Here is a 24,242-nt window from a genome sequence, read left to right as displayed (position 1 = left end):
CCAGGCTACAGTCATTATGGCTGCTTATCTGAATGCTCAGAACTACTCTAAGAGGGCCATCTGCCCAATCCTGCCAGGGGCCAGTTTTCCTCCCAGACAAGGCCACGTGCCAAGCCAAGGTCCCCTGGGGGCTCAGTACCTGCCCCTGGGCCAGCACCATAATCCTATCAGAGCCCAGGACTGTATGTAGGCGATGGGCAATCGTCAGCATGGTGCAGTCGGCAAATGCTTCTCGGATGGTCTCTTGGATCAGCAAGTCTGTCTCCGTGTCCATGGCAGCTGTGGCTTCATCTAGAATCAAAATCTGCCAGGGGAGAGAAGAAAAAGGGGGGTCTGACCAATTCCTTAAGCATTCGGGTTAATCTAGGTTTCACTAAAATGTATTTTATGATTTGAATTTTACACCGTATATTGTTTTTTCTAAATAGGTACACGCATATGTAAAAATACCCCTATGTTTGCCTTGATTTCCATGAATGAAAGGATATATGTGAAATACTGATCTAACAAAAGACTCGCCCCACTTGCTCTGTAACTCTAAACACGTACAGTAATCTTTCTGGACCTCCCTTTTCCAGTTTTAAAATGAGGGGACTGGATTTGATGACCTGGATGTGTCTTGTAGTTTTAAAATTTTTCAAATCCATGGTTTCCAGTACTACAACTGCTCAGTGGCTAGAAACAAGTTGCCCTTGGAAACTGAAGGCTCAGGGAAGTTAAAAATAAAAACAAACAAGCAAACAAAATATCCATATACCCAAATCGTGTCAAGGTTAATTTAGAAACATCTCTGGGCATACTCTTAAGAAGTGCCACTGGGCTCGGAGCCAGGAATGCCTTTGGACCTCATGCCACAGGCAAAAGCTGTTCTTCCATCTTCCTGCGCTTCTCTGCTGATCCCCCTTCCCTGCCACCCACCAAACTGCCTTACCTTACAGTGACGGAGCAAGGCTCTAGCTATGCACAAGAGTTGCCGTTCCCCCACTGAGAAGTTATCCCCATTCTCCATCACTTCAGATTCAAGTTTCAGAGGTAGCTGAGCAATCTAGGGAGAAAGGAAGTCGAGATTAGAAGGGTAAAAAAAAAAAAAAAGTAAATTTTGAAAGATAGGAAAAAAAAAAAAGAACCTAAATTTTGTCAAAAATCCAGTGGCAAAAATAAATTATTCTGAAACAGATGAAAGAATTATTAGCCCAGAACCTAGCTCACCTAGAAAGAAGGTACAGGTGTGATGATCACGTAGTAGGACCACATTTTCTAGGCCATTCCATATTTCAGCTAAACTATTCTATTAGTCTCATATCATCAAAACGTCCCAGAAATTCCAATATGTTCGTCCCCAAAGCCTGTCATTTTTGGTTCTGAAAATATGGTCACGCGATGAGAAATGGGGTAGACGAAATTACTCTCTTTCTGAAGTCCAAAGCTGTAGGCCCATGGCTGTCAAACCTTTCTTTCCATAAACTATAGAACCTATTCTTCAAGTGAACTTGTTTGAGGCAGCCAATTATAAAGGTGAAGGCAGCGCGGATCTAGTTGAATTAGCGGAAGAGACCCTGGGCTTGTGCGCAGGAACACAAGAGACCCTACTTCAGGCCAGGGGTATCTGTAGATTGTGGCCCCTGGATGGGGCCTGCTGAGTTACCCTAAGAGGTCTGTGAATCCATACACACACTTTCTCCACAAGTGATATATCTCTTACACATATATAGATGCTTCAAAAAGATGTTGTACTGTTATAATGAATAAGAACAGAACTTGATTTTAAAGCATGACTGAATTCTGAGTGGTTGTCGTTAATATCTTCTCAATTAATGGACAGTAAAAAGGGCAATATGACCATGGGAGGGGGCTAAGGGGGGAGGTGAGGGTCGGGAGATAACAACCTTTATGCCCTTTCTGAAATGCCTGCGAAGCCCTGCTCTGAAGTGCTCCTCCACAGACATCCTGGAGGTGGAGGGAAAGGCTGGGCTGGACAGTGGAGAGTGACCACAGCATCACTGTGTTTCCAGCCCTGAAATGCCAGCAAAACTCTCCGTCAGTTCTTTACTTACACATTCTTTCATGTGTGTCCTTTCTAGGGCATCCCAGATCTGGTCTTCAGTGTACTGGTTGAAGGGATCCAAATTGGACCTAGTGAGAAACATAACAGGAATTCTCAGGGATCCAACATGTACGTGACCATGCTACACAGGCTGACTGTGGTAAAGGTTTAGACACTGGGGCTCAAACCCCATCCAGCCACAGGGGGAGGCTGAGATGGGAACACTGCTGCCTGCCTGTCACAGGAATGAGCCTCCCTTTCTTCTTTACAAAACTTTATTATTTTTATTATGTAAATGATACAAGTTAGTTATTGAAAAATTAGGAGATATAGACATACAAAGACAAAACAAAAACTAATGTATGTTTAATGACTTCTTATCAGACCCTCAGAAACAAACACTGTTAGCACTTTGGCATAGATCCTTCTAGATTTTTTCTATGCATATACATGTTAAAATCTCTCTCTTATATGTATAAACTTAGAAAAACGCCCTCTTTCTTCTTGCTGCACCAGGGTGAGAGCCCTGTCACTGAGCAGGGGTCTCAACAGCTAGCTGACCAGGAAAGGAGCTAATCCAGCAGGAAGGCAGAGGAGAAGGCTGAGCATAATGGGTTCAGGAGGAAGGATTTTACTGGCACCGAAAACTAGTCTGGGGACTCTTGCTTACTGTACTAACAGTATCCACCTCAAGGACATCAAGATTGATACCAAAAGAACAGGTCTAGGTATTTCTGGAAGTGTTAAAGATAGGAGAAAAAGCTCTTTGTCATGAAGGATGAGGGTGAACAGGTGGTGATGAAACATATTGGGTGTAAAGTGGGCTGTTGCATTAATTTGGGGTGTCTTGTCTCAATCTAAACGTCGCCATTTGTGGGTCTAGTAATCTGAAAGGTATTAAGTATAATTTGCTTGGCTCATAAATTATGGTTGGCGTATGGGAAATAGAAAAACCTTTGGGAGAACCTTAGCTCTGATCCACACTCGTCTCTGTGTCTGCGGAGACTAATCCCAGGTATGCAAACGCAAGCAGGTCATTATCGCAGAATTCTGCCCAAGAGGAGAACGCAGGCATGCACACGCCATCTCCGGACTCCTGGGCAACTCTCTAACCAGCCCTGCTCTCTCGTGCCCCTTTGCACGTGTGCTTCCCCCGACTTAGAACATGCGACCTCTCCCCACTTTTTACTTGAGAGGCACTGGTAAGACAAGGGCTCTGGAGCCAGACTGCCTGACTCCTTCACAGCTTCTATCAATGACAGCTGTGTGACCTTGGCCACGTTAGCCTAACTACTCTGTTTCAGTTCCCCCAACTGTAAGACAGGGATAAAAGAGCACCTCCTCACAAAGGTTGTTTCGGGGACTGTATCTCACATGCATAAAGCGCTTAGAGCAGGACCTGCGGCAGGACCGGCAGTGTGTACGTGACAGCTACAATTACCGTGTTATTATTATCATTGTTCTTATTCCTTGGCTGTGATTCCTTCTTGTCCTTCAGCTCTCAACTTAGATGGGGTCTTCAGGAAGTGTCTCCTTCCCCTTCAAGCCTGGACTGGTGGTCCCCCTGCCCACCCCTATAATGGCACTCGTCTCTTTGTTCACTTGTCTCTCTCCTCCATTGGATTAGAATCCTTGTCTGGATCTTATTCACTGTTGTAGCCCATGTATACTGTTTAATATTTTTTGTAAGAAAGAAGAACTTATTCCTCCCATGCTTATTTGAGTTCCTGATAACAGACATTAGTATGTCACAACTTAAGTATTTTCAGTAATAACAGAGGCAGAAAGCAGCATGGTGGAGGGCGGGTGTGTGCACACATAGGATCCGGGCAGACTGGGTTCGATCCCTGCTCTGCCTCTTACCATCTGCGTGACCTTGGACAAGTTAGTCCTCAGTCTCCTCATCTATAAAATGGGGGGATAGTGACACGACCTGGTAGGCTGCTGTGAACATTAGAGCTGTGTAGATACAGTGCCTGGAACACGGCAGACACTCGATAGCTGGTAGCTGTTAAACTGACAGGGGACATGGTCACTTTAGATGCCTGGTTGCACTGCTTGGTGGTTTTGACTCTTATATTTGATGCATTTTTCAAGTGGACACAATAATCCCAGGATCCTGAATACCAGGATCCGAAATAGTTCTGATCAAGTCCTAGCCGTGAATGGTCTAGATGGGGAAGACATTCTCTGCAGGCATGCCATCTAGGAAGAGCCCTCTCACTTAAAGAATGATGGTCTAAAACTGAAATGGCAGAGCATGGGCCTAAGTCTAAGGAGAAGCTCACCTGCTTCTAATCAAAAAGAGATGCTGAAAGCACCTGACCTTGCTTGTCCCTCTTACACTCTGGAGTCTGCCTGAGCTTGCCTCAGGGTTGATGAGATCTGCTCTCTCTCCAGCTGCCTTGTACACTGATACACGGACAGATCAGGGTGAAACCTGTGTTCTCCATCCCAAGTCTGAGGGATAAAAGGTTAATCACATTTTTGTCTGGTTCAACACAGACTGGTGGGAATTCCCATGGGGCAAGATTAGCACAATCCACCCCCCCAAAACAACAACAAGATTAGCACAGCCTCTGAGTGACATTTATCTAGATGGCAATGCAAGTTTTCACAATAAAATATTCTCTCTCCTTTTGTGTCTAATATGGACTTTCTCATAGGATATAGCAGATTTCCTGACCTTAGGGGTCACAACAGGCGTTTCACTTTTGAACCATAATGCTCAGAGCTCTGTTTTTTCTTTTTAAAAAAACAAGTTCCTCGGAGCTCTTTACAAGAGTCTTCGGAAGTCCTCATCAAACCTAGACAGAAGGGGCACCCGCGCAGCGGGAAATCACAACTGGTTCCATACAGGGGTCATGTCCTGCTTTGCCTGGTCTCTTGCTCCTTGCCCTCCACCTTGGTCTCTATACAGCTGCCCCACGGGACTGCACACTGGAGAATGGCCTCTGCCCATTACAGGGAATCAACTCTGACCTCGGGCAGTAGGACCCGAAGTCGGTGCACATGTGGCTTAGTGCCGGGCTGCTCTGCATCTGCATCCTGCTCTGACTGTGATTCCCACTTAGCGTCACGGGACCCTATCGAGCTAGAATCTCCCCCTGTCGGACAGTTCTGCTAGGTCAGTTCCTGTTGTGTCTCCATGTGCCCAGGTTCCTATCTTGACAGCCCGCTCAGGCTCCCAAGTTTCGGGGCCCCACCTTGCTCTGGCTTTATCTGTGAGCTCCCTGATTATAAATATCTGCCTTTTGGGGTCTCTGAACACCGCCCAGTTGCCACTGCTGTGGTCTATTTGCCAGAGGAAAATCCATATTACCTAAGGCTGGAATTCTCAGCACCAATAACTTGATAAATTGCCACCTATGGTTTGATACCTCACTTTCTGGATTTCCGGTTTAGCCCATCTCCTACCTCTTAAATCTTCCCTTTCTCTACCTCTTCCTGGAAGGAATGTGTAATTCTAGGTTTTAGAATTGTTCAGATTCCTTGTTCAGATTCCTCCCATGTCTGCTGAGTTGAGTCCTCTGAACAGAGTTAAAGACCTCAACAAACATATGTTCAAGATTGAAGGGTCCGTAATGTTGGTTTCCAGGAAAGGAATGTGTACACTTTCCCTAGACTTAGTCCAGGAAGTGTTCTTTAATACTGTACAGTGATGCCTAGTGTTATGGGTTGAAAAGTATCTACCAAAAAGATATGTTGAAATCTAACCCTCAGTACCTAAGAATGTGACCTTATCTGGAAATAGGGTCAGTGTAGATGGTATTAGTTAAGATGAGGTCATACTGGAGTAATGAGGTGTGGTGGACCCTTAATCTAGTAGGACTGATGTCCTTATAAGAGAGCCACATAAAGACAGAGACACAGAATGAGAGGGCCCATGTGACAACAGAGGCAGAGACCGGGATGATGAATCTACAAGCCAAGGACACCAAAGACTGTTGGCAAACCACTAGAATGTAGTAGAGGCAAGGAAGGATCCTACCGGTTTCAGAGGGAGCATAGCCCTGCTGACAACTTGATTTCATACTTCTAGCCTCCAAAACTGTGAGAGAATAAATTTCTGTGGTTTTGGGCCACCCAGTTTGTGGTATTTTGTGGCAGCATGCCGAGAATACAAATACATCTAGTAATCCGTCAGACACCTCTTACCAGACAAATAGTAAGTACACGAGAGTGTACTGCTCACTGAGCAGCTGCCCCATCAGACTCGGCAGACACATAGAGGGACCTGACATTCAACCCCGCCCGGGCCCATCACACCAGCTGAAGGAGACTCCCAAGACTAAGCAATGGGTTCCAGATATGTAAGGAATATTTACATACACCAGCAGGTGGTAAACATACACATTAAGGCAGACCAGACTGATCTCAACAGGGAACTCAATCAGGAATGAAAAAGAAATATATACCCTCATTAGAGGGGCCAGATGGTCCTGGTCTCACCCACAGATACGAATGAAAGCAAAGTTATACATCCAATGCATCAAGTACTCAGCTGGGTAGATGGAAAGAAAAGCATCTGAGCATGAAGGCACTTACTTTTTAACAGTCGGAACTCCTGGAGTCCTATGTTGCTCAAAGTGCATTTTCATCTTTGGTTCTTTATATGTTATTTTTAGCAATATTCTAAGTTTACCTACTGACTACTACTGATTAAGGTCAAGAGTATCTCCCGGGGTGTTTGAGGATACAGCAATCCCCTCCAGGCACACAGAAGACACCATGCTGAACCACATCGTCCTCTGTCGGTGGTGCGTGCCTCCCTGCAGCCTCAGCCTCAGGACAGGAGACTACGGGACCCTCAGACCTTCGTCTCTCAGGAAGTTAAAGGAGAACTCAAAATAGTTATTCAGAAACAAGGCTTGACTTGTAGTTAAGAGTACATGAAAAAGACTAAAGAGAACAGCAGAGGTTGTGTGAAAATTTTTTTCAAGAAGGGGGACAGAGGCTGTGCAAATCTGAAAGCCGATGAGGGTTTGAAGATGTCGGAAAAAGAAAGGTAACTAATGGTCAAGACCCCTGCGGAAGCAGGCGCAACCCTAGTTTTTGGAGAAAGGGATTACCTCTCAAGGTAGTGAATAAGGGGGCTGTGGTGATAACTTCAGAGACAATACAGTGAGCGGAGTGAGGGAGAGCCCAGGCTCTCAGCAGACAGCCCAGGTTCTTATCTTTGGGCAAATTATTTAACCACTCTGGGTTTTAGCTTCTTCATCTATAAAATAGGCATAATAATAGCACCTACCTCATTTGAGTTTTGAGTGTTTGAAGAATTAATACAACTTAAATGCTTAGGACAATTCACCGCGTAATAAGTCCTCAATATGCTTAGCTACTACTATTATTGTTGTTCTTTAGAGCAGCAGTATCTGGCACCAAAGGACCTTTTCCTTTCAAAGACAATTCTTTTAGAGCAGTTTTAGGTTCACAGCAAAATTGAGAAGAAGGTACGGAGATTTCCCATATACCCCCAGCCAGAAGGACTTCAACAAAAGTTAGATAACATCTAGTGTTCTTCATATAGCGATCCTAGACTTAGCATTACTTTCTGACATTGAGATTAGAAGCTTTGGGGGAATTCCCCAGTTCCACAGGGTCTAAGACATCAAAAAAAGTAAAAGGGGGTCCCTTAAACAACAGAATAATTCAAAGACAAATGAAAGACCTTGAGATTCTAAGATTCTGCTTCAAATCTGGAGCAACCTCCATTCCCTCTAGAGCGCTAGGTGCTTGTGCTTGAAGGTGTCTGGGCCCAGAATGAACCAAAGCAGAGTGGGTCAGTTGTGGGCTCAGTTGTTTTTGTTGTGATTTTGAGTTGAGAGCTTGAAATATTCCTCAAAAGCAGAAAAAAAAAATATTAATGGGCAGTTGGAAAAGGAGAGAGAGCAGCTGAATAGGAAGAACTGAGAACACTGCCTCCGGCTAACGAAGGGATGCCAGGCAGAGATGCTCCAGGTGATGAGAAGTGCTCACCCCCCACAAGGAGACTGAGACTCAGAGACACACTAGAGTGACAGCTGAGGACAACTAGTCTCACTAAGGGGCATATTAACCATCAGCCAAGGCAGGCTGTAGATAGTCCACAAGGATGGAAAGCATTTGGGCAGGAGCTGGTTAGGGCAGAGGCAAAGAGATAGGCTTCCTGAGACCAGGAAGCACAGGCCCTCTGGGGAAAGGAAAGGACTGCCAGGACCACGAAAGAGGGAAGGTCAACAAAAGTGTTTAGGGCTGGATGAGAAGGGACCTCTCTTCCTGGAGCCAACCATTAGGGCAAAAGGCAGAGGAAAGGCACTGGCTACAGAAACACAGGCCCTACAATTCAAACCCAGACAGCTGGATGAGGGAGGGCTGGATGAGCTATTGGAATGGACTGAGATTCTGGCTAATCTAGGGAGGAGTGTGCCCCTAAATGATCTGGTCTATGATTTATTTATATTTGTATGCAGAACAATTCACAAATGTTTAACTTGCAAAATTCTCTGAGTTCTGTTTGTCTGATTTTGGTTTTACGTTGATTTCCCTCTAAGAGCTCCTGATATGTTTTAACTGCATGCTGGTATCTCCAGGAGACGTTCGCACCCCCAGTGCTGGTTAAAGGCAGTGAAGATACAGTGTCCAGATTCAGAGTCTCCAGGAGGTAGCTGAGGAAGCAGCTGATCTACCCCGCCTTTGCCTTGGGAAACTCATTATAGGCCTTCTAATTTTCTAACAAAAGCAGAATACCACCAAAAGCTGGATATTCTTTTAAACCTATGAGAAACCTGAGGGGATAAAGGGAAGATAGAAGGTCTGGGATTTAATTTTTCCTCAGTGTCTACTACCGACTTAAAAAGTCAAAATTACAGCAGGCAGAAAGTGAAACTTATATGATTTCCTAGGTTTGCACAGCCGACTAACCAAACAGCGCTCCGAGCTCAATTACTAAAAACCCAGTCAACGGCACACCAGCAACTGAGCTTGTCCATCAAGTGGCAACATATCTCTGGAGCTGATAACAAATGGCCCCATCTCCCACGAAGGCTGTGCTTCCACAGTGTCCTACAAACAGCAGCCAGCAGGTCAATGCTTAACCATTAACTCCAGAAGCCCGAGTCACAGACCCAAATGAAGTGCTGTAAAAATTTGAAATGAACACTGATACTTCTTGGTGGCAGCATATTCAAGGGAAGTCTAATGTTTAACATGCCTTATTTCCTAGTTCTCTTATTTTTTAAAAATTTATTATTATTTTTTACATCTTTATTGGAGTATAATTGCTTTATAGTGTTGTGTTAGTTTCTGCTGTATAACAAAGTGAAACAGCTATACGTATACATATATCCCCATATCCCCTCCTTCTTGCATCTCCCTCCCACCCTCCTTACCCCACCCTTCTAGGTAGTCACAAAGCACCGAGCTGATCTCCCCCTGCTATGTAGCTGCTTCCCACTAGCTATCTATTTTACATTTGGTGCTGTATCTATGTCGATGCTACTCTCTCACTTTGTCCCAGCTTACCCTTCCCTGTCAGAACCATTTTTTTTAGATTCCATATATATGTTAGCATACGGTATTTGTTTTTCTCTTTCTGACTTACTTCACTCTGTATGACAGACTAGGTCCATCTACTTCACTACAAATAACTCAGTTTTGTTCCTTTTTATGGCTGAGTAATATTCCACTGTATATATGTGCCACACCTTCTTTATCCATTCATCTGTCGATGGACACTTAGGTTGCTTCCATGTCCTGGCTATTGTAAATAGAGCTGCAATGAACACTGTGGTACATGTCTCTTTTTGAATTATGGTTTTCTCAGGGTATATGCCCAGTAGTGGGATTGCTGGGTCATATGGTAATTCTATTTTTAGTTTTTAAAGGAACATCCATACTGCTCTCCCTAGTGGCCGTATCAATTTACATTCCCACCAACAGTGCAAGAAGGTTCCCTTTTCTCAACACCCTCTCCAGCATTTATTGTTTGTAGATTTTTTGATGATGGCCATTCTGGCCAGTGTGAGGTGATACCTCATTGTAGTTTTGATTTGCCTTTCTCTAATGATTAGCGATGAGCATCCTTTCATGAGCTTGTTGGCAATCTGTATATCTTCTTTGGAGAAATGTCTAGGTCTTCTGCCCATTTTTGGGTTGGGTTGTCTGTTTTTTTGATATTAAGGTGCATGAGCTGTTTGTATATTTTGGAGATTAATCCTTTGTCAGTTGCTTCGTTTGCAAATATTTTCTCCCATTCTGAGGGTTCTCTTTTTGTCTTGTTTATGGTTTCCTTTGCTGTGCAAAAGCTTTGAAGTTTCATTAGGTCCCATTTGTTTATTTTTGTTTCTATTTCCATTTCTCTAGGAGGTGGGCCAAAAAGGATCTTGCTGTGATTTATGTCAAAGAGTGTTCTTCCTATGTTTTCCTCTAAGAGTTTTATAGTGTCTGGCCTTACATTTAGGTCTTTAATCCATTTTGAGTTTATTTTTGTGTACGGTGTTAGGAAGTGTTCTAATTTCATTCTTTTACATGTAGCTGTCCAGTTTTCCCAGCACCACTTATTGAAGAGGCTGTCTTTCCTCCATTGTATATTCTTGCCTCCTTTACCAAAGATAAGGTGACCATAGGTGCATGGGTTTATCTCTGGGCTTTCTATCCTGTTCCATTGATCTATATTTCTGTTTTTGTGCCAGTACCATATTGTCTTGATTACTGTAGCTACTTTGTAGTATAGTCTGAAGTCAGGGAGCCTGATTCCTCCAGCTCCGTTTTTCTTTCTCAAGATTGCTTTGGCTATTTGGGGTCTTTTGTGTTTCCATACAAAGTGTGAAATTTTTTGTTCTAGTTCTGTGAAAAATGCCATTGGTAGTTTGATAGGGATTGTGTTGAATCTGTAGATTGCTTTGGGTAGTAGAGTCATTTTCACAATGTTGATTCTTCCAATCCAAGAACATGGGATATCTCTCCGTCTGTTTGTATCATCTTTAATTTCTTTCATCAGTGTCTTGTAGTTTTCTGCATATAGGTCTTTTGTCTCCTTAGGTAGGTTTATTACTAGCTATTTTATTCTTTTTGTTGCAATGGTAAATGGGAGTGTTTCCTTAATTTCTCTTTCAGATTTTCCATCATTCGTGTATAGGAATGGAAGAGATTTCTGTGCATTAATTTTGTATCCTGCTACCTTACCAAATTCATTGATTAGCTCTAGTAGTTTTCTGGTAGCACCTTTACGATTCTCTGTGTATAGTATCATGTCATCTGCAAACAGTGACAGTTTTTCTTCTTCTTTTCCAGTTCGGATTCCTTTTATTTTTTTCTTTTCTGATCGCTGTGGCTAAAACTTCCAAAACTACACTGAATAACAGTGGTGAGAGTGGGTAACCTTGTCTTGTTCCTGATCTTAGAGGAAACGGTTTCAGTTTTTCACCGCTGAGCATGATGTTGGCTGTGGGTTTGTCATATATCCTAGTTCTCTTCTAAATGATGATTTAAAAAATTAAGAAAAATATGGTTCTTTTTCCTGAGCCAAAATTATAAGGTTAATTGTATTCTCAAAGGCATTCCTGTGGCATCTAAAAATAGAGAGATTTATGGGAAGGAAGCGCAGATTTGGCAACACCTTTCAATTTCTTAATTTTAGACCTGAGTCTTCAATAAATTATAATTCTCTTTAATGTTGCTTGTTTAACCCTGTTATCTCAGTACCCAAAGGGAATGACATCCTCATCAACAGATCCAGTCTATGCTGTCCAAATTCACTAGTGTTTTAGAGAAATGCCAAAGTAAACACACCCAAGAACGTTGACCCCACATGAATGCAGGTGAGAAGTCAGTTTATCCACTGAACCTCCTTAAATCAGTGGGTTCAAATGCCAGTTCTGAAGAAAGCGGGGCGGGTGTGTGTGGAGGCCTAGTTTTAAAGACAAGTCTGAACATTGCCTGTGGTTATTTGAAATTAAGTTGGTACCTTTTTTTTTTTTGGAAACTGCTAAAAATTAAAGAGGGAATGGCAATATCACTTTTAGAGTGATTTAATAAACGGAGTCCTACCTAGGTCAACTGTATAGTTAAAGCTGTTTTTATTTAGAAGGAGTCAACTTAAATAGAAATGGACTCAAATTATGGAAACACATTGCTTTTAGGAGGCAGAAGCTTCAGGCTAAAGGTAGAATAAAGCCTAGGAAAAGATAACGGGGTTAAACATATATCCTTCTTAGTTATTTTATCTTTGGCAATCTGGCAGATTTCAGAGACAGGCATCATTCTAGAGTAAGAACAAAAGGCGCGGGAAAGATACTGGAAGATGAAAAAACGTGAGTAGTAATAATGCCTGAAGACCATCATGAGAACTGTGACTTGGAGGGTACCTAGAAGAGAGTACAGCACGGGGAGGACGATGATGGCTGCTACCATGTATAGGATGCTCGCCCTTTGACAGCCTCTGTGCTTGTATAAAATTTGCACAAATTTATTCAACCTTCACAACAATAGGGCTTAGTAGTATCCCCATTTCATGGAGGAGAAAACAAGCTTAGGCGTGGTTTACTTGTCTAAGACACACAGTCCAGATGTCTCTGACTTCTTACCGCCACACTGCACGGCCTCTGGGCCCCACTTAGCTAATGAGGTGCCTCGCACACTGGAGCTGCCCCTTCTGCAATGGGGAGCACATAGTGCTATGGGAAAGCACTAGATCAGAGGCCACTAGATCTCAGTCCCCGATGGGGGCTGTAACATGCCCACCTGGCCTGAAATGTGGCACGAAACATGTGGGTGCTGAGCTCCTCACCTGACAGTGCCGCTGAAGAGCACCGGCTCTTGGGGAATGATGGAGAGTTTGCTCCGGAGGTCAGCAAGGCCGATATCACTGATTCTCACTCCGTCGATCTTGATACAGCCTCCAGATAACTCCACCAGACGGAAGAGGGCCATGCCCAGAGAGGACTTCCCTGATGAGTCAGAAGACGGGCAGAAAAGTCATTCAATTAGCAAATTCTGTGAAGACAAAACTGGTTTATTCTCAGGGCAACCTCATCTATTTTTCTATTTCTGTTCAATCATTATTTCAACTGATTAACTCAGGTAATGTATAAAACAATAGCCAGAAACAAAAACCAAAACCAAAACCAATGAACTTTCCTGGGACTTCCCTGGCAGTCCAGTGGTTAAGAATCCACGTTTCCACTGCAGGGGGCACGGGTTTGATCCCTGGTTGGGGAACTAAGATCCCACATGCTGCATGGTGCAGCCAAAAAAAACCCCCCCAAAATAATTAACTTTCCTGAGCTACCAAGCATATACATTTACATCACACAGCTCCAGCCTAAGAAGGAGTGGGAGGGACCATTATACTCTCATGAGAGTAAAATGGAGAAACTTCTCCTTTTCACCTTAGGAACAGGTACACAGGGTTAATGCTTCTCAGGCAAAGTGAGAACAGACAGCAAGGAGCTAGTGGCAAGTCAGAGGACAAGCTGTTTTCTCTCTCTTCTGTCCCCTTATCTTAGCTGAGAGAGAAACAAGACAAGGCCTTGCATCACTGTGGCAGCTGGGAAATGGAAGAAGTTCCCGGCTAAACACACAAGGGAAGGTGGTTTGGGCTTGAGAAAATGAGTGGCTATAGATTCTCTACCACAATAGGAAAATGCGGTAGAAAAGCAGGTTTGGGGTATAAAATAGCGAGTTCAGTATCACAGTGATAAGCAGAACAGCTTTGCTTAATTGACTCTTTTTTTTGGCTACATTGGGTCTTCGTTCCTGCGTGCAGGCTTTCTCTAGTTGCGGCGAACAGGGGCTACTCTTTGTTGCGGTGCGCGGGCTTCTCATTGTGGTGGCTTCTCTTGTTGTGGAGCACGGGCTCTAGGTGCAAGGGCTTCAGTAGTTGCAGCACGCGGGCTCAGTAGTTGCGGCACTTGGGCCCTAGAGCGGGTGGGCTTCAGTAGTTGTGGCGTGCAGGCTCAGTAGTTGTGGCATGCAGGTTTTAGGGCACATGGGCCTCAGTAGTTGTGGCACGTGGGCTTCAGTAGTTGTGGCGCATGGGCTCAGTAGCTGTGGCATGCGGGCCTAGTTGCTCCACAGCATGTGGGATCTTCCTGGACCAGGGATCGAACCCGTGTCCCCCTGCATTGGCAGGTGGATTCTTAACCACTGCGCCACCAGAGAAGTCCCTTAATTGACTCTTCATTTAAAAAATGATACAAGTAATTCAAGCAGATTTAACATCAATCTCCCATAATCTCACTACTGCTTTTTTTTTTTTTTGGACACATTTACTTTTAGTGTTTTCCTCAGAGTTGAGATCATACCAGAGAAATAATATTGTAACTGCTTTTTCCTCTTAACATTACCTAGCAAGCACTCAATCATATTATTAGCTTTTCAAGACAAAGTTTTAGTGGCTGCAACAAATTCCATCATGTGGCTGTACTCTTACTTATTTAATCAGTCCTCTAACGTTGCACATGTAGTTTATTTAAAACTTACTATACTAATGCTATGGCAACCTGGTCAGTGCTCAAACTGCTCCTATCTCAGACGATTTCCTTGAAACGGATTCTCAGAACAGAAACTACTTTGTCAAAAAGATATAAATATTTTAAAAGCTCAGTGTTCTACCCCACCAAAAAAAAAGGTTTGACATAGTCCTATCTATCTACCATTCTGCAAGTCAGAATGTAGATAGTTAGATGTAGAACCACAGGTTTTTATCTGTTAGAGCAGTTTTCCCAATTCTTGACCCTCCTCCCCTCCCCTGGCTCCATGTTCTGAAAGACCTCTCATGGCAGCCTTGTGACTGTCTATTCAGAGGTCAGTGAGGGCACAAATACCTGCCTCACCCCAATGTTTGCAGCCACAGTCCTGCTGTTGAGATTTGACCCCCGTCAAACAACCTGTGGGAACCCAGAACGTCCATCTCCCTAAGGCAGGAGTCCTCAGGTCCATCTACCAGAAACGAGTTGGGAAACCTGAGTCCATGTAGCAGGACAGTTCTTGATGAGGCCTCTCTTCCTGGAACTGGCTTTTTCAGGACTGGAGGATCTGGTTAGTGGCCCCTCCCAGGTAGAAGGGAGGAGGTGGAGGCCCTCCCCAGTGCCGTAGCAGTGGTTCAAGATTTAAGCTGAGGAAGGAATGGCGCTCAAATAAACAGGTTAAGTTGTTCCACTTTAACAAAAGATCTGAGACTGGACTACCTTTGTACTGATGGAACGTGCTGGTAAAAAAGGCAATGAGGTCCTCACAGTGGTTACAACCATGGTAGAGAGCCAGGGCCTATGACGTAGTCTCAGAAGAAGCTTATTAGGATTACAGTTTAGACTTTGTAAGTCGGGCTATTTATAATTATTTTATTTTTGTTTATGTCTCTTCTGTCACTACTCATGGTTTAATAAAGTCCTGGTGAAAATTTCGGTCTGTCTTACCTGTGTTAAAGGGAAATCACAGGAAGGGAGGTCAGTCAGGACTTTCAGGGGAGCAGTGCACCCCTGGGGGCCAATGTAGCAGAGGGAATTCAAGGGAGAAAGCAAAGTAAGAGCCGTGGGGACATTCACCTTCCTTGGCTGGGCATTCTCTTTCCAATGCACAAGCCTAGAGGCAGTATCTTGTTTTGACATGAAATAATTCCTTCAAAGAGGAAGCAGCTTTTTCTTTTCTCCTTAGCAGGTTCTTTAAAGTAAATTGGCTCGAAAAGACTTTTTTTTAATGGCAAGAAAAAAAAAAGCTAAAAGAGTTTTGATGCCAAGGAAGCATGGAACTCAGAAAGCTAATGAGAAGTGACTCAGAGAGACCTCTTACACAAGGGTAAACAGGTTAGTGAAAGAAGACAAGACTCAATCTTGAAATGTTATTCAGGAAGGAAAGAGGGAAAGAAACACATTATTCAAGTCTTGACTCTAGAAATCTAAGGGGCATATAGTAACACATTTCTAAGAATAAGAGTGAAATTAAATGCCTAAAATGAAGGCCTAGTCTCTATTTGCAACTGATGTCAGATCAAGAAAATAATTTCTGTCTTCAAAGGAACATAGGTTCCTTACTTAGAATGATGTTGGCTTCTGATAAATATGAGGCTATACAGGTAACACATCACAAAGACCTTAAATTTTTTGTATATTTTGACTTCACAGAAATAAGGATGTTCACTGCAGTGCTATGCATAATAGTGAAAAATTGACAACAACCTCAATGCCCTTCAATTGGAACAGGGTTAATATAAATGATGGTACATCCATAAAATAGAATTTTATATAATGCTGCATAGAAATCATGTCATAGAATATTAATTGACATGGAAAATATTTGATAATTTTAAAAGTAGGCCAAGAAACAGTGTGTATAAAAGGACCTCATTTTTGTAAACACATTTGTTGATAGAAGAAGCCTAACAAGATATCCACCAAAATGTCAGCAGTAATTATCTCTGAGTAATGGAGCTATGGGCACCTTTCCCCTTTTGTACTTTGCTATATGTTCCAAATGTTCTACACTGAGAATGTATACTTTTATGATTAGAAAAAGCATTAAATGTTATGAAAGCAGGGTTGAAAATAAGCCTAGAAAAGTGGTTTCAGAGACCGAGACACTAACTGCTCATCTAACAGGAATCTGATATGAAGGGATGAGACTGGTATTCAATAAACAGGAAATCATGGGCCCCAGACTTGATTCTGGTAGGTTCAAATGTTTCTCCAGAGAGGACATCCTTACCCGATCCCGTCCGTCCCACGATGCCAATCTTCTCCTTAGGTTTGATGGTGAAGGACACTTTCTTCAAGACCAGGGGGAGATTTTCTTGGTACCTCATCTCTGCATTCTCAAAGGTGACCTCTCCTTCCTGCGGCCAGTCAGAGGAGGGAGACTTGTTCTTAATTCTGGCAGGTGCTTCCAAGGAAAGAGTCTGGGGAGACAGAAGCGGCTGGTTTAGACTGACTATAGATTCTGGGGGAGCTGCAAGGCCTTGTCACAGAGAAGTAAAACGAGGACACCCAAAGCAACCACACAGAGAAAGCTGTCGCTCTGTTCCCTTGCTGTGAAAGAGACCCCTGGCAGTGAATGCTCATCACCAGTAAACTAGACAGAGACAAAGTACAGTGGTCTCTACACTTAGCAGTTTACAACGGCTACTAAGCAGCAGCTCGGGAAGGGCAGTGGCTTTCAAACTGCCTTCTGTCATGAGGAATTCTTCCCCAAAACCTCCTTGGAGGGACTCCCCTGGTGGTGCAGTGGTTAAGAATCTGCCTGCCAATGCAGGGCTCACGGGTTCGAGCCCTGGTCCGGGAAGATCCTACATGCCGTGGAGCAACTAAGCCCGTGCGCCACAACTACTGGGCCCGTGCACCACAACTACTGAAGCCCGACTGCCTAGAGCCCGTGCTCCACAATAAGAGAAGCCACCGCAATGAGAAGCCCGCGCACGGCAACGAAGAGGAGCCCCCACTCGACTCAACTAGAGAAAGCCGCACAGCAACAAAGACCCAATGCAGCCAAAAAAAACCAAAAAACCAAAAAACACTTCCTTGGAGACCAATGTGAGGCATGAAGCCTTCCATCCCTCTTCAAGCACAGCAGTTTTTATTGGAATTTTTTGAAAATATTCCCCTTGAAACAGGGTTCCATCATTTGAAAACCACTGGGCTGAACCCAAAGGAGGGAAAGTACATTTATTGAACATTAATGAGACCCTGGCATCCTGCCTTCTCAGTCAGTCCAGGAGAGACAGACTCTACTCCAAACTCCACCACTAATAGCTGCGTGACTCAGACATATCACTTCTTCACTCTTCTTCTTAGTTTCTCATCTGCAAATTGTGGGGAATAGATTAGATGATTTTGGAAATCCATTCTAGCTTTAAAATGCTGTGTTTAATACAACCATTGGATAATTTTTGTAATCAACAGTCACACTTCACAATGCTTTAAAACTCTCTGGTGACTAGTCATGGAGCTTATAGCCTCATAGGGAAGTAATGGCCAAAGACTGCAGTGTTCTGGCAGGCGGGGGTGGAGACTGAAGTCTAAAACTCCGTGTTGGGACAGGCATCGAGGTTGGGGACTGGCAGTGGGGATCCAGTCCTCAGGAATATGACTGGTTTGTGCAGAGTATACTCTGTACCACAGCTGACCATCACCCTGACCTTTCCAGCAAGAGACTCACACCAATAGTGATATTAAATCAAACACTATACACCCACAAATTGTCCACAGACCAGAGCACTGGGCCAAGAGACTCATGTATAAACATGAAGAATAGCCTTTAGCAGATTTATCAGATAGCCATCCGCCATTCTTTCTGATAACAATCATTTATAAGTTTAAGAAATACCCTACGACTGATGAGGTTCATTGACAAAATAAATCAGCAGGGCATGTCTCTACTAGAAGATGCAGTTTACATAATATACTCGTTCTCAGTGAAAGGCTAGTTTTTCAAAACTATGTTTGTAAGTCAACGTTCTAGTTGGAATTTGGAATGTATTCATTATCTGTAAATAATGATATAAATGCTAATAAAGTCTCTGGGCAGTTCACAAAATAGGTAACTCCTGAGAAATAGATTAAATTGAGAATCCTTACTACTCAGGACTCTGCTTCTCTCTACAGACAACCGTTTTCGAGTTCCAGCTATGACACCAGCAAGACACTGCCCCATGGCAGGGCTGCAAGGGTTACTGGGGAAAGGTGGGAAGAGCTAGATCATCTCAGTACCGAATCATTAACTGGTTTCTGAACTGTGAATGCAGTTTAGAATTAGCTACGGAGCTTTTAAAACGTCAGAAGTCTGGGTCCTATCCCAGACCTATTGCATCAGAATCTTCAGAGATGAGGCCCGTGTTAGTCTTTGCCTCAAGCTCCATATGGGATACTGATGGCCTTCCCTGGTTAAGAACAAGTAAACTAGACTAAGACTTGAAATAATACATGGTTTTAAATAGTGTAAGGAAAATGTTACATTAGTCAGCTTAACTGAATTAATGAGATTAGTAACACTTTGGGGACTGCCCTGGTGGTCCAGTGGGTAAGACTCCATGCTCCCAATGCAGGGGGCCCGGGGTTTGATCCCTGGTCAGGGAACTAGATCCCACATGCACGCCGCAACTAAGAAGTCCGCATGCCACAACTAAGAAGGCTGCACACCACAACTAAGACCCTGTGCAGCCAAAATAAATAAATAAATAAATAAAAGGAATGCTTTGGAAATTAGCTGGTGAACATAGGTTCTCAATCAGGCACAATTCACAAATATATTTAGAAAATTTTAAGATATTCTCTTCTCCACTCCACACATGCTGGAGAGACCGCTGCCTCTCCTGTGGGACAAGATAAGGCAGAGAAAACAAGCAACATCCTGGGACATTTACTCGAGGCTGTAAAAGGGTAAAACTGCTCCATGAAAAGTCAGATTGTAGCAAAAGGCCTGTAGTAGCCTGACCTTGATGTAGTGGTTGATCCTCTCAACTGAGGTGAAGCGAGCTTCTGTCTCAGATGCCAGTCTGACAGTAAACTGGAACAGTCCTGTTAACTGACAACGGAAAACAAGAATCCGAGAGAGAATTTACTATTAATACACACCAGGCCAACGCCAGAAAACCTCCTTCATCTAAGGGATCACAACTCAAGTTATAAGAACTAACTGTGCACATGCAGCAGCTGGTTTTAGGGACCGAATCATTCTCTAAATATTTAAGACAATGCCTAATAGCACCCAATCAACTGCAATTCTCAGTGAATGCAGGTGGCATTCTGGTACTGCTGGCACTAACTTCCCTGTATCTGAGGGCTTTCCGCCCGTCTTTACATTTCCAGTAATTCAACTGTAGCTGAATAACTGCTGTGCTTCATACTTGTATCTACACCTGATGTAGTAGTCACAACAAATGGAGATTATATCAACCTGTGCACAGCAGTGAGAATGCTTCCAGCAAGGTCAAATAAGAGAAATGAGGCTGGGCCAAAACTGAACGCAGAGCCCTTGTGTGCCTCAGACTGAGGACTCTGAAACACAGTATATATAACACAGATTCTCCCCCCACCTCTAATAATCAAGGAAGTCTGCATAACATGGACAAATATCTTTGGGTATCTGTGAAGATACGTATCTCTTCTTAGGTTTCTTCTGGCTACTTATTTTTATCTTTCCAATATAGAAAAATGTCAAACGTATACAAGAATAGAGAGGAGAGTATAATGAACTCCCATGTAGCAAACATCCAACTAAAAAAATTATCAACTTACAGCCAACATTGTTTCATCTATACCACCCCATCCTTCCGTATTATCTGGAATCAAATCCCATATAGGCTATCATTTCACCCATAAATATTTCAGCTTATATCTCTCTAAAATATAAAGACTCCTTAAAAACAACCATTGTCACATCTTAAAAAGTTAGTAACAATTCTTTAACATCTTCAAATATCTAGTCAGTGCTCAAGTTCCCAATTGTTCTTTGATCTATTTGAAGACCTTCAACCATTCCTAGGAGCCAGAAGGGTTTACATATGTAACAGTATTGGGAAAATCAGGGGCCTGAAAATAAAACACACAGAAGAAATGTATTGATATATATTTCTTAGAAGACTAGGAAGGGCCAGAGATGAAAGGGTAGTGAAGACAGAAACCTACAATTAAGAAACCATTTTCAAAATCATATTTATTTAAGAAAAAAATAGCACCTATTTCATAGACAAATGCAACAGAGTTAAATCCCTTTATTCCTATACAGTCAACCTTCAGTATCCATGAGGGATTGGTTCCAGGACTCCCGCCAATAAAAAAAATCCACGGATGCTCAAGTCCCTTATAAAAATGGCATAGTATTTGCATATAACCTATACACATCCTCCTGTATCCTTTAAGTCATCTCTAGATTACTTATTATACCTAATACAATGTAAATACTATGTAAATAGTTATAAATACAATGTAGAAAATAGTTGGGCAAAAATAAATAGTTGCCCACCTACAGTAAATTCAGTTTTGCTTTCTGGAACTTTCCGGAAATTTCTCCCCCCAAATACTTTTGATCTGCAGTTAGTTGAATCTATGGGTGTGGAACATGTGGATGTGGAGGGCTGACTGTACACCAGTCCAGAGTGTTACTGCCAAAGCAGACGGGGAAAAGCTCTAGGAGTCGGAAGTAAAACAATGGCTTAGGGTAGAGTCCCCTACCAGCTCTCTCCTAGGCCAACATACGAGCAAGAGGACGCCCCCATCCCAGAGACTAACCTGGACAGCATAGGAGATGGCAAGCCCCGCGTAGGCCGGGGGAATCTGCCCGTGCATGAGAACAATCATCAGCCCGGTGGTGGTGATCAGGGCAATGCTGATCAGGTCCAGCCGCACTGCCAGCCACCGCATCGCACACGTGAACAAGAAGAAGGGTCTCTGGTTGTTATCCAGTAGCTCCTGGTACCTGTGAGGAAGACAGAACACCTAATAGGCAAATAAAGTACCACACAACCCTGGTCATGGAGGATGCCAAAGCTCTGATGAGTTATGGGTGGAGGGCTAATACTGAAGTACTACTGTTTGTAACCAGGAGTGTGAGATGGAAACTTAAGGAGTGCAGAGTATTCCAGGCTCCACAGACAGGAGGACACGAGGGTTTCCTAGTTTTACCCTTTCAAAGAAACGTGTTAAAGATGCTAGGGAAAGATATCTACTTCAACAGCATAGGGAAAGCAGGAGGGAAGGAGACCAAATAAAGAGGCTGCTTAAGCTTTAGAAAAATGTTTTAGGTCGGGGTCATTTCCTCAAAGAAAGAGAGGTTACAAAGGTAAACTGCAGAAATAGCACAAGACCAGAGAAAAGGAAAACCTTGGACCGAAAGTGGAAATTACCTGCTGACACACTTGTCTCCCAAGGCCATGGAGCAAAGAACCAGGAGCAGTGATTTCAACCAGAGCAAAAAGACCTAGACAACTTTTGTCACTGCAGGAACAACACACCACTGTCACCAGGGGGCTTAGAGAGTAGATCACGCCCCACCTGAAAGTCTGGCGCCTACACACAATTAGAACTCCAGAGTGGGAGATCTGGGTGGGCAAAATGTGCTTTGCTTTAAAAAAAATCACTACCCTCCTTACAATAAGATATGTGCACTTTAGAGAAATTAAGAAAATGCAATAAAAGAGGAAAATGTAAAATTCCAGTACTGTCACCACTCAGCTAAAACCAGAGTTAATATTCTGCTGCATTTACTCCCGGCATTTTTTTCAATGCACTCACATTTCTGTGGGTATGTACATACACACGTACACGGTCAGCATATTTTATTTTTCACTTAAAGTTAGGATGCATTTTTCTGAACTGTTTAACTAAATCTTTCTATTTTACAGTTCCTTTTTAACATTAATTACTTAATTTTTGGAATGAATAATATACTCTACAGGACAGAATATTCACAAGGTACAAAAGGTTTTATCCTGAAAAGTTGGTCTTTCTCCTGCCCTCCTCCAGCTACTCAGTTCCCCTTTCCAGTGGCAACTATTAGTTTCTTATGTGTCCTTTCAGAGATATTCTAAATGTTACAGATACAGACACATAATTAAAAGAAGCACACAATACCCGCCCATCTGTACCTTGCTCTTTCACTAATATACCTTGGAGATTATCAGTACCTAGAGAGCAGTCTCTTTCTTTTTAGGGGCCATATAATATTCCACCACATGGGGACAACACAGCTTATTTAACCAGTCCTCTACTGAATGACCTTTAGTCTAATTCAATCTCTTGTTAACACAAATCTCCACAATGACAATATATGTACATAAATTTCTCATACAAACAATATTCAACAGCTAAATAAAATGTCAGTCTAATGTCAATGAATGTCTTTTACTGTTCAAAAGATTAAAAAGTAAAAAAATAAAAAATAAATAATAATAATAATAAAAAAGCAAAACTCTGGGACTTCCCTGGTGCAGCGGTTAACAATCCACCTGTTAATGCAGGGGGCACGGATTTGATCCCTGGTCTGGGAAGATCCCACATGCTGCAGAGCAACTAAGCCTGTGCGCCACAACTAATGAGCCTGTGCCCCACAACTAATGAGCCTGTGCCCTAGAGCCCGCGAGCCACAACTACTGAGCCTGCATGCCACAACTACTGAAGCCCATGATCCTAGAGCCTGTGCTTTGCAACAAGAGAATCCACCGCAACAAGAGAATCCACCACAACAAGAGAAGCCACCGCGGACCTCCCTGGTGGCGCAGTGGTTAAGAATCCACCTGCTAATGCAGGGGACATGGGTTCAAGCCCTGGTCTGGGAAGATCCCACATGCCGCAGAGCAACTAAGCCCGTGCGCCACAACTGCTGAGCCTGCACTCTAGAGCCTGTGAGCCACAACTACTGAAGCCTGCGAGCCACAACTACTGAAGCCCACATGCCACAACTACTGAAGCCCGCGTGCCTAGAGCCCGTGCTCTGCAACAAGAGAAGCCACCACAATGAGAAGTCTGTGCACTGCAACAAAGAGTAGCCCCCATTCACTGCAACTAGAGAAAGCCTGCACACAGCAACAAAGACCCAGCACAGCCAAAAATAAAATAAATAAAATAAATTTATAAAATAAAAATTAAAAAAATAAAAGTAACCATTCCAAAAACAGCAAAACAAAACAAAACAAAAAAACAAGAGAAGCCACTGCTATGAGAAGCACGTGCACCGCAACAAAGAGTAACCCCCGCTCTCCACAACTAGAGAAAGCCCACGCGCAGCAGAGAAGAACCAATGCAGCCAAAAATAAATAAATAAAATTAATTTTTTTAAAAAAGCAAAACTCCATCAAATATAGCCATTCAGAACTGAAAGCTAACAGACTCCAAATCTGTGTTTTTGTCTTCCCATTTGCTCAGAAGGGAGTTCCACCAAGCAAGTGAATCTTAACCAGAGATCATTAAATTACTAATACTCTTAGTAATGAGCTTTATAATCCGGAATTCTGACCTTGAAAGGCTTCTTAAACTCTCATTAAATGCTGAGATGCTGGCTCCCCATTGAGCCCTCGGGCCCCCATTGAACTAACCTGTGCAGAAATTCCTGCCCTTTGTTGTAGGCATGGATGGTGGCAAGGCCCTGTATGCTGGATGTGATGTGGGAGAGGAAAGGTGACTGCGTGATATTGTCCAGACGCTTCAGCTCTCGGATCAGAACCCTGGAGAGAGAATGTGTTCTGTGTCAGAGGGGTAGACTAGCAACTCTGGCTTCATCCTTTGCCCTGGAA

General features: G+C 43.2%; 1 protein-coding gene across 1 annotated transcript in view; it reads right to left on the bottom strand.

Moving 5' to 3' along the window:
* Positions 1-24,242, bottom strand: part of ABCC5 (ATP binding cassette subfamily C member 5) — an 88,856-nt gene that overhangs the window by 3,093 nt on the left and 61,521 nt on the right. The window contains exons 22-29 of the mRNA XM_022570960.3: positions 24,045-24,173; positions 21,244-21,430; positions 19,448-19,537; positions 16,727-16,916; positions 12,813-12,972; positions 2,055-2,133; positions 932-1,045; positions 140-304 (exon numbers count right to left, since the gene is read on the bottom strand). Coding sequence (XP_022426668.1) covers positions 140-304; positions 932-1,045; positions 2,055-2,133; positions 12,813-12,972; positions 16,727-16,916; positions 19,448-19,537; positions 21,244-21,430; positions 24,045-24,173 — 1,114 coding nt within the window. The remainder of the gene's footprint in view (positions 1-139; positions 305-931; positions 1,046-2,054; positions 2,134-12,812; positions 12,973-16,726; positions 16,917-19,447; positions 19,538-21,243; positions 21,431-24,044; positions 24,174-24,242) is intronic.

Source organism: Delphinapterus leucas, chromosome 4 (genome assembly GCF_059928025.1).
Source record: "Delphinapterus leucas isolate spDelLeu-1000000601 "Yukka" chromosome 4, BTC_Dleu_Yukka2, whole genome shotgun sequence".
NCBI lineage: Eukaryota > Metazoa > Chordata > Mammalia > Artiodactyla > Monodontidae > Delphinapterus > Delphinapterus leucas.
The sequence above is the reverse complement of the archived record's forward strand: the minus strand, read 5'-3'. Positions and strand labels throughout refer to the sequence as shown.